The sequence below is a fragment of the Acipenser ruthenus genome, chromosome 6 (genome assembly GCF_902713425.1).
Source record: "Acipenser ruthenus chromosome 6, fAciRut3.2 maternal haplotype, whole genome shotgun sequence".
Classification (NCBI taxonomy): Eukaryota; Metazoa; Chordata; class Actinopteri; order Acipenseriformes; family Acipenseridae; genus Acipenser; species Acipenser ruthenus.
The window spans coordinates 63,743,030-63,754,121 of NC_081194.1; the positions used below are offsets into that span (position 1 = coordinate 63,743,030).

The following is an 11,092-nucleotide window of genomic DNA, read 5'->3' on the forward strand; positions in this document are numbered from 1 at the left end:
AAAAATAGACATGTTAATAGTTTATATTTATCAATTAACAAAATGCAAAGTGAGTGAACAGAAGAAAAATCTACATCAAATCAATATTTGGTGTGACCACCCTTTGCCTTCAAAACAGCATCAATTCTTCTAGGTACACTTGCACACAGTTTTTGAAGGAACTTGGCAGGTAGGTTGGCCCAAACATCTTCGAGAACTAACCACAGTTCTTCTGTGGATTTAGGCAGCCTCAGTTGCTTCTCTCTCTTCATGTAATCCCAGACAGACTCGATGATGTTGAGATCAGGGCTCTGTGGGGGCCATACCATCACTTCCAGGACTCCTTGTTCTTCTTTACGCTGAAGATAGTTCTTAATGACTTTCGCTGTATGTTTGGGGTCGTTGTCATGCTGCAGAATAAATTTGGGGCCAATCAGATGCCTCCCTGATGGTATTGCATGATGGATAAGTATCTGCCTGTACTTCTCAGCATTGAGGAGACCATTAATTCTGACCAAATCCCCAACTCCATTTGCAGAAATGCAGCCCCAAACTTGCAAGGAACCTCCACCATGCTTCACTGTTGCCTGCAGACACTCATTCGTGTACCGCTCTCCAGCCCTTCGGCGAACAAACTGCCTTCTGCTACAGCCAAATATTTCAAATTTTGACTCATCAGTCCAGAGCACCTGCTGCCATTTTTCTGCACCCCAGTTCCTGTGTTTTCGTGCATAGTTGAGTCACTTGGCCTTGTTTCCACGTCGGAGGTATGGCTTTTTGGCCACAAGTCTTCCATGAAGGCCACTTCTGACCAGACTTCTCCAGACAGTAGATGGGTGTACACTGTTTTCTGCCAATTCTGAGCTGATGGCACTGCTGGACATCTTCCGATTGCGAAGGGAACTAACCATGATGTGTCTTTCATCTGCTGCAGTAAGTTTCCTTGGCAGACCACTGCGTCTACGGTCCTCAACGTTGCCCGTTTCTTTGTGCTTCTTCAAAAGAGCTTGGACAGCACATCTGGAAACCCCTGTCTGCCTTGAAATTTCTGCCTGGGAGAGACCTTGCTGATGCAGTATAACTACCTTGTGTCTTGTTGCTGTGCTCAGTCTTGCCATGGTGTATGACTTTTGACAGTAAACTGTCTTCAGCAACCTCACCTTGTTAGCTGAGTTTGGCTGTTCCTCACCCAGTTTTATTCCTCCTACACAGCTGTTTCTGTTTCAGTTAATGATTGTGTTTCAACCTACATATTGAATTGACGATCATTAGCACCTGTTTGGTATAATTGTTTAATCATACACCTGACTATATGCCTACAAAATCCCTGAGTTTGTGCAAGTGTACCTAGAAGAATTGATGCTGTTTTGAAGGCAAAGGGTGGTCACACCAAATATGGATTTGATTTAGATTTTTCTTCTGTTCACTCACTTTGCATTTAGTTAATTGATAAATATAATCTATTAACATGTCTATTTTTGAAAGCATTCTTACTTTACAGCATTTTTTCACACCTGCCTAAAACTTTTGCACAGTACTGTATATATATATATATATATATATATATATATATATATATATATATATATATATATATATATATACTGTATATATAGAAGGCTCCATTATAAACTCCTATCTGATATTAACCACAGTACTACCATTAGCACGTGATCTGAGAACTGAGAATCGAAGAAGAAGAAGAAGAAGAAGAAGAAGAAGAAGGTTGTCAGTCAAAATACAATAATACAATTCTACTGTTGCTGGGGGCTTAAGAGGAACCCCAAGCACTCTGCCTTTTTTCTGCCTCCCCATTTCTTTTGGCCACCAGTCGCCACTGATATATATACTGTATATCTAATTCATAATTGTGTGTAGGGGGAAAAAATGAGAACCTTAAATAAACCTCATTTAATTTAAAAAAACAAATATCACTCAAAGACGATACAATGTGTTTAAATAACGTATACTATATTGTAACTATGTATGAAGTATCCTGTACTGTATAGAAAATTGGAAAGGAATGAAGATTAGAATAATTAGGCTCATAGTTTGCAATTATAAATATAACCATTATTTGGAAAAACATTCCATCTGTATATTATCTTCCATCATTTGAAAAATAAAACATGTATTTCCAAGGATTGAATTGTTCATTGGAGCTCGATTGCCACCCCAATACGCTGCCTGAACTATGATGTAAATGTATATTGATTGAATGACAACTAATGCTAGCGGGCAGGACAAGTGGCACTCTGGGTAACCTTCCCCCTAGACAAGGCACGCTGCAAGTGGAAGGCAGAGGAGGAGGAGGACCAAACAAAGAAATGGCAAGGAGGTGTAGACGAGAGGGCTATTTAAAGGAGCAGTTTGATTACATATGCGATTAGTGGGTGGATTCCCCTTTCAGAAACACAACATAGTTTCCAAGGTAACAGGAATTCAAGAACAAAGAGGCGTTTCATTTAAAAATAATTTTCACTCTTATTTCATTTTAAAATGTGTGAAATATAATTCTCATTTGTTTCACCTATCTTGTATGTCTTAGAGGAGAAGACGACACCCTGTAAAGAGTTTGTAACAAAAGGGAACCTGTTAGCAAAAGAGGTTTTACACCATAGCATCTTTATACGTTTGTAGTAAGTGCTGGCTGCAGAGAATAACAAAAAAACTGTCCCGTTTTCCAGGATAGAAGGGAACTTTCAGTATAGCATTAGAAAGGGATAGTTGTAATAGTTGCTTTTCTTTTTTAAAAAAGAGCTGTCTAAAACAGTGAGACATAAAAGTCTCTTTGGTCAGGTGGTTCTGACAGCATCTCACAATATGGGGACTAATTGACGCTACACTGTACATTCACATACTGCAGATGTCAACTGTCATATGACAGATGAGATCATCTTGCGTTTTATCCACATTTTCTAACTGCACCACATATCTACAGTTATGCCACAAGTCTCAAAAGGTTTATTTTGATGGTTTAGGGAAGCTAATGGAATGATATTTTGGAGTCAAATGCAGTCTGTAAATCATTTTGTGAAGGTTGTTTTTTTTTAGATAAGAATGTGGTTAAATTACATAATGCTATGCTTAATACACATTTTACCCCTTCATTTATGCTCTATCTGTCTGGTATACTTGTTATTAATAGTTCATTATTCTACACTGAAAAACACAGGGCCCCACAGTGTATAATGGGTTTGTGTTCACTTAATAAAGCAATTATATCATGCTGCAATTTTAGGAGGACTAAAATCAAGAATGAGGGGGGGGGGGGGGGGGGCATGTTGAAATGTGGGTTGTTCCCAATTTAGTGCATTGAAGTACACTACTCACTCACAGCCCTGACTATATGTGAAGGAGAAATAGGAAGCTGGTGCAGGAATAAGCCATATGATGCTCCTGCTGTTGCAGTTTGTTACTAACCAAATGAAAGTCATTTGAAAGTGTTTTCATGATTATGGCATTGACATTCCATATTATTGACAATTGGGACAAAGCATCATTTGTTTTAGGTTCATACCATATAGCATGAACATAAACAGAACAGGAATCGTTTCAGTCAGAGATTAACTTGATCAATTTAAGGAAATCTAAATAATATAATTTTATAAATCACTTACCAGTGTTGTGAAAATGTAATGGTAATATTCTGTCATCATTCCCATAGCTAATGCCTATGAGAATTAAAAGAAAAAAGATAGACCGATAAGCTTTTAGCAATTTGTCTCACCTCCACATAACACCTTACAAAGGAAAGCACAGCACAGCAGTGATAAGGCAATGGCATTAAGATGAGTCTCAAATTAATCAAAATAAATTCAATTACAGCAGTTTAAATTGTATTGAATTTTATGAGTCAGATACAAGGTGTACAAGTGTTTGGCAAGAACATTCATTCTTATATGTTTATATGCATGGGAAAGTAAGGCTTCATGGCTACAAATATATACAGTACAGTGCATGGAGCAACCCACAGTACCTGAAAACCTACACAAAATGTCATCATCAGCAAAGTCTCATGTAGAAAAAGTTTGTACATGCTCTAGTGAACCAGAAAGCTAACACTAATACATTTAAAAAGCATTTTGAAAAGTTCTTGGCTCCAAGGTTTGTATCTGCTCTATTCAGTGTTTTCTATTCCAAATGCTTTTATAATTTGCCAAAGCATTACTCGGTGAAACAGTGATAATGCCACAAAGCTCCAGGCAACCTCACCATGGTTCAAACCCACTCATATCTGAATCAGTTCTAAAAGATCAAAATATGTAAAACCAAAACAAGTTACATATTATAGCTCTTGCATTCCTATCTTTGTACATTCAATGTTTTAGGATTTGTTGGTACTTATCATTTTTTAATGTTATAATATATAAATAATCTACATTATCGTTAACGTGGGAGGAGACCGATTTTCTCACCCATATACTAATGAACACTCTGTTGCTAAATTTTCCAGATGATATTAACATTAACTGTTCACTAGCTAAAATGGATATTAATCTAAGCATACATGCACAATAAACAAGGCATTCTAACTGTGTACTTTCTAGCCTGCTCCAATATTTTTTATATACTGTTTTCTTAAAAAATAAGACAGAAACCACTGTAAAATGTCTCTTGTTTTCCCAGGTTTCTCACTCTGTTTGCAATCATTTGGAATGGTCTTCTGAGTTAGTTTACCTTTCTGTCCAAGTTGACAATCCACACCCATTTATCTATAGGCAGTGAGCCAAGGGATCTTATTATTATATCAATGGCCAAGGCCATCAATCTCAATACCATCTAGTGTAAAAACAATTTGGTAAAACTATCATTTCTATGAGAAACAGTCCAAATGATTAAAAAGGGATATTTTAAATTAAATTCTTTAATTTTCCATAACCAAACACAAACTATAGGAAGGAATTAGTTCTACACGAGAAAGGAATTATCTGTTTATTTGAAGATTGAATTAATTTTGAGAAAAAGTAAAACCTGACTGGCAAATGAAACCTTCCTTTAAAAAGCTGACAGTGACTCATCTATTGTCAGGACTATAACATCTCTTGTCTTTAATTCTGGGTGGAAAGTCGGGTTCTGCTTTAGAATAGTAATGCATTTTTGTTAATATGCTGGACCCTTTGGTTACTTAATTTTATTTGAAGAAAAGAAAATCTTACTTTCAAATACTTTTTGGATGTTAAGTTTCAATTAGGCTGGGGAAAAAAAATGGATATTGTATTTTACAATGTTTAATTAAATTAATTAATTTTAATTTACTTAATTAAAAGCATTCATATTTCCTGCCCAAAGGCATGTTTAAATATTAAAAATAACATGATTCAACCAAGCAGTTATGAGCCTTTTATCAATTGCAAAAAAGCAAGTTAAATAATGAAGGTCACCTATCATCACTGGCTAGCTGAATACTTTTCCTAATAAAACATCATAAAAAAGACAGTGTAATCCATTGTAATAAGAAGGTGTATATGTACCATATTCCTTCGAATTTAAGACACCCTCGAATTTAAGATGCAGCCCATATTTACCACCCTCAATTTGAGGAAAAAATAAAACATCAAATGAATATGCATTTACAAAGATACAACCTCAATTACGCTATTGTATCGTACAAACCTGAGACAAAACAGTTGTAGATTAATCACGGAGCTTGTTTATTGTGTTGTGCACTGTATAATACTTAAGATGGTGTCTCTGTCGTACACAAACCACCACTCACTTACGGAATCACACATCCTGGCAACAGCAAGTACGACATAACACTCCACGGCACCAGGCAACATGCAACCCATCAACCACAACAGCACTGAACATTGCTTGGTATGTCAAAAAATACGGGGGTCTGATCAGCATTTCCGATCTGTCCAAGCTGGTACTGTTTGTTAGAAATTATGAAATTGTAAATGTTTCTCTTGGAATTCCTCAGGAAGCTTGGTTTGTTTTATTCGGGCAGACACTTTTGTTGTCTTTCCTTGGCAGTCAATGACGTTGCTGTTTGTGTACTCGGATAGCCACGTCTTTTGTTGGCGATTTTAATACATGCATCACTGTACTCGAATTTAAGACACAGGCTATTTTTGAGAAGCAAAACATGGTTAAAAAACGGTGTCTTAAATTCAAAGGAATACGGTACTTGAAAGTACTGTGAAGCCATGACTATCTGTTAAAAAGTTAATTTTCACACACTCCTTTTTGCAGCGTTTCCGTAGGTGCTAAGCTCTGCGCAATGCTGCAAGCTTAACTTTTATGACCCTTTGTAAGAGATTGAGTGCCTCCTTCTGACTTTGTTCTGCTCCTCTCTATTGCTTCCTCAGCTGCCTCCTTTCTCTAACTAAGCACTCAATCTCCTGCTGCTGTCTAGACTTTCCAGGAATAGTTTGTACTTTCTCCTTTCTTTTTTCAACCAAACCTCTCGCTTACATATGCGTAGATGGTATCCCCAAATTTATCCAGCTTCTTTTTTTACTGTTCCACCTAACCTTTCCAATGCAAAACAGAGATCCGTGTTACGGTGTCCCACTCTGTTTTCTCAGAAGCTCTTGGCCATTTAACTCCAGGCTTGTGCCAGTTGAGTTTCTTTTCTCTCTTACACTGGTTCATCTGATAGGGTTCACAAGGACATTAGGTTCATCACTAGTTGTGTTTATGCAAGTCCTTCTCTCATCTATGACAGGGGTGCTGATATCCTGTGAACTGTGGTTTGCTTTCTGACTGACTTGACTGACTTCTTAAAAAGTACTGATCAATACAAGGCCCTTGTCCCTTCTCCCTCAAGTCTTTCATTCTCCCTTGATGAATCTTCAAACCCCTAACCATTGTCACTTTGCTCCAGCCACAGACAAAAACCTGGAGCTCCATGTCTTTGCTAACTGCAGATCTTGACCTAGTCCTTTGCAAAGCAGTCTCCGTTCTCATATCCATTTCCTTACCTAAATCGTTAACCGTGTTGTCAAACTTTGAAAGTACTGCAAGGTATTGATAGGTGGAATTAGAAAAGATATGGACTTAGGGAAGAAAGAATTAGGGAAAATGACTGTAACCCTAAAGTTATCGGTTGAGAGCTGTAATCTGTGATTGAATAAAGAATGCACTTGCTTGCCACCTATGTCTCTCTGTGATTTATATCTCCAAGCTCTGACCCTGGATAAAGAAGGTACTGTATATAAGTAATATAATACCTCCACATTCCCCTAAATAGAAGCAGCAAGACTATAGGCCAGTTTTTACAAGGGCATACATTACTATGTAATAGCATGATAATAACTGGGTAATTGTCAATGTTTTCTTATATGGTAAATACTTGTGGAATAAGTGTATAATTACATATTAATTACATGTGCAGTGGTGCTACCATGTAATTACATCAGTTAACATGTTTCTCTTTCCCATGTAATTGTACATCTGTTACCAGGTAAAAACAGGTAATTACCCTATAAATGTTCTTTCTATAAATGTATTCCTAATCAGTTTGTCTGGTGCGTTTATTTTTAACCGATGGGAAGAAAGCAGTAAACTGGTATAAATAGTCATGGCTACACAAATAATTTTTGCTACCAAAATAAGTAGCAGGTTTTTTCGGCATATTTGTAATGTATTTTGTATATTCCTAATAAGCTTTTGGTTTGATTTCAGTGCTGACCAAATGACCAATATATATTCTGGGGGGATACTGGAGCCATATCTGAAGTACAGACAATTACAAGTATGGAAAAAAGTTGGGCTGTCTGTTGCACAGCTCCTGCTTGAAAGGGAGATGGGAGCTATAATAATAAGCTCTGACTGACCACAATGAATAGAAATAAATTCATGTTTTATATTGTTTTTGTAAAACTGAACAAAATAAAGAGATTACAAATTTAACCTCACTTTTTTTTCTGGAAATAAATGTGAACTCTAAACCTGAACGAATAAATTTAAAATGTTTCTTAAATCCCACTTCATAGTATAATATCAAGTGACAAAGCAAAAGCCAAAACCTTTTATAATAGAACTGCTGATATATATATTTGTATGTCAAATGGCAAGAACGTGTCATCTAAGGATTAAGTCAGGTTGTCTTGTTCACATCCAAATCTAATGAAGGCTTTATTCCAAAGCAATAAGCATAAAAGTAAAAATAAACAAACATCATAAACATAATACCAGATAATCACCTGCTTTAATATACCAGCTGCCATTTCATGACCACAGTCAAATATTACATGGAACTCTTTTCCTCTTTTCATTTCCTTCAGCAAAGGCTTGGCATCCTTTGTGTCCATTGGTAACTGCCGGATTTTCAGTCGAATGTTGTAGCGCGATGGGGCCTTGATGAGCTCTTGTAATCGAATGAGACCTTGTGAGATTAAAAAAAAAAGATAAGAAATGTAAAAAACAAATAAATATTATATGTATATATATATATATATATATATATATATATATATATATATATATATATATATATATATATATATATATATTGACCTTGTAAAGAAATTGCTGATCACAATATCTGCAATTAGCAGACTTCAATCCCTCTTGTCAAGTATACTATGTAATGTGATACATAGTTCCTTGTACCTTCTGAGCTGTGGTGACAATTCGCAAGTCTCCAAGGAAGATGGACTTTTCTGCCAGTTTACACAGCCATGGTTGGGGTTCAACTCTCAATTAGGGGCAGCAGTGTGGAGTAGTGGTTAGAGCTCTGCACTCTTGACCGGAGGATTGTGGGTTCAATCCCCGGTGAGGGACACTGCTGTTGTACCCTTGAGCAAGGTACTTTACCTAGATTGCTCCAGTAAAAACCAAACTGTTTAAATGGGTAATTGTATGTAAAAATAATGTGATATCTGTATAATGTGAAATAATGTGATATCTTGTAAAAATTGTAAGTCGCCCTGGATAAGGGCGTCTGCTAAGAAATAAAAAATAATAATAATTTCTCACAACCATCTGTAAAATGAACTTTTTTTTCTTAAATAATTTCATGTGATTCCATTTGAATAATAAAGCTATGAATACATTAGATTATTTTGAATATAAGCCATTGATTTGAATGCCTTGATTTGAAATAGGTGAGAATGAGCATTAGAACTGGTATAAATACCATTGCAATGCTATTACAGTTTTAATCTTGTGCTTTTCACTGGTACATACAACAAACTTTTAAGAATGATTGTTGTTATTATAGGGACACATCTATACAACCCTGTCTAAGGAATGTATCCAATTAGCGATTGACAGTGTTATTCCATTTTTAGATGTTAAGGTATTATTCCTGCTGGTGTATTCTTTATCAGGAGTGATTTAATGACATCATTAACATCACTACAATAAAAATAAGAGGGAAAGAGGTCTTTATTAACATGTTTAAAGCGATTGTAGCTAACTTAATTACATACATCTTACCTGTTGTGCACTTCAATAAATTTATACAGTTACTTATTTATATATGACTTGCAATCATGTCACTTATTTATAATCCTGCTTCTAAAGAATATTAATTATATGTAAGAACTGTTTATGATGAAGCCACCCCCAAGGAATACAGTGAAGTAAAGTCATAGCGAATTACCCACATGTGTTGCTCTAGCAGCTCACTAATAAACAGTACCTTATGAATAGAAAAGTTGGTGAAGAGAGTGGGTGTCTGTTCCCAGTGTGCAGTTATATGTTTTAAATACAACAATTGCAGTATGAGGAGCATAATTGTCAGCTTAGTGAGTCATGCATATTTATTTTGAAATCTGAAAAATTGTCACACCAATTCAAAACCTTTTTTCTGTTTAGCTATATGGATTATGATATGCCAAAAGCATCTGAAAAACGCTCACAAAATTTGGTACACTCAACTCACAGAAAAATATGACTTACAACCTATAGCACATTCACTGAACAGGAGCAGTGTCTGTGGTGGGGTCGATTGGTTTGCACTTCTGTACTGGTTGTCTTACATTTTTGGCTGGGGGTTCCACTCTGGCTCGCTGAGAACAGTCCTCGCAGAGGTGAGGCCAGCGCTGCCAGGCCTTCAAGGCTGGGAAGCTTGCTTTCCCTGCCCCCCAGAGGGAGATGTAGTTACAGAGGTGGCAGAGGGGAGGATGGAAGAGCACAACTTGAACTAAGGTATAACTAGCAAGCTGATTGCCTGGCCCCCTGCACCATCCTGTTGTTTCAATAAAAGCAACCAGCTGTAACATGAATCCACTCACAAATCACCTTAGAGTGCAAACATACACTGTCTTTCAATGCACATTCTGTTTTTATTCGAGATGTTAAAGGGAGGGGGTCAAAAAATCATCCTGGGGGGGGAGACACACACTGATTTGTAGTTTCAACTTTTATTTTACTGTCATCTAACCTATTTTAATGATATTTGCAGTCACTCTGAGAGATTCTTATTGCAATTGCTCAAATACTGTGTTTAAACAAAGGAATGCATTAAGTCTACCGTATGTTAAGTTGCTTTCACCTGAGTTTAGGAGCTGCTCTTCAACAATAATTGTTATGAATTATGTAAGGTTAATTAAATAACAGTAAAATGATTGCAGGTACTAAAGGGTTAAGAGTGTTGGTTCAAAGTATGGACTGTGAAGTTACTGTATAGTAGTGTTCTGTTCTCAAAGGCAACTGAGCTTATGAATAGCATAATGCAATACAGAAAAAGCTCAGACTGCACAAGCGTGACCTGGGTTTAAAAAAAAAAAAAAAAAAAAAAAAAAAGATAAACTGCGGCTTTATGTAATGGACCATAATAGCTTACAGGTGGCACAATCCTAGCAGCAATCAATCATTCCTGGAACAAACCCTTGTGGTTTGGGAGACATTGAGAATGAGTATTGAAATGCTAGTTTTTGCATGTCCATTAATATGCTTTTGAGATGCAGTTTGCCCATAATAAATAAATAGTAAATAGTATAGTCTCAGTAGTGATTAAGATATTAGCTTAAACATTTGTCTACTTTACAAAGTAAAAGTCCTGATATATAGTATAAAACATATACAGTCAATTATCAATAAATATTTCTACACAACATCCTTTAAAACATCTAGTCATTAAACTAATGAAACTGGCCTGGTGCATAAAACAGAATTCATAAGGGTTAGTTATCAGGCCTCCTTCTGTTCCCTCTGG

The 11,092-nt window shown here is 36.3% G+C and overlaps 1 protein-coding gene across 1 annotated transcript in view; it reads right to left on the minus strand.

The window, feature by feature from the left end:
- The window catches only part of LOC117410621 (glutamate receptor ionotropic, kainate 2), a gene marked incomplete in the record, with an annotated part of 207,397 nt that overhangs the window by 133,477 nt on the left and 62,828 nt on the right, over positions 1 to 11,092 (minus strand). Inside the window, 2 exon segments of the mRNA XM_059025657.1 lie at positions 3,600 to 3,653; positions 8,133 to 8,314. Coding sequence (XP_058881640.1) covers positions 3,600 to 3,653; positions 8,133 to 8,240 — 162 coding nt within the window.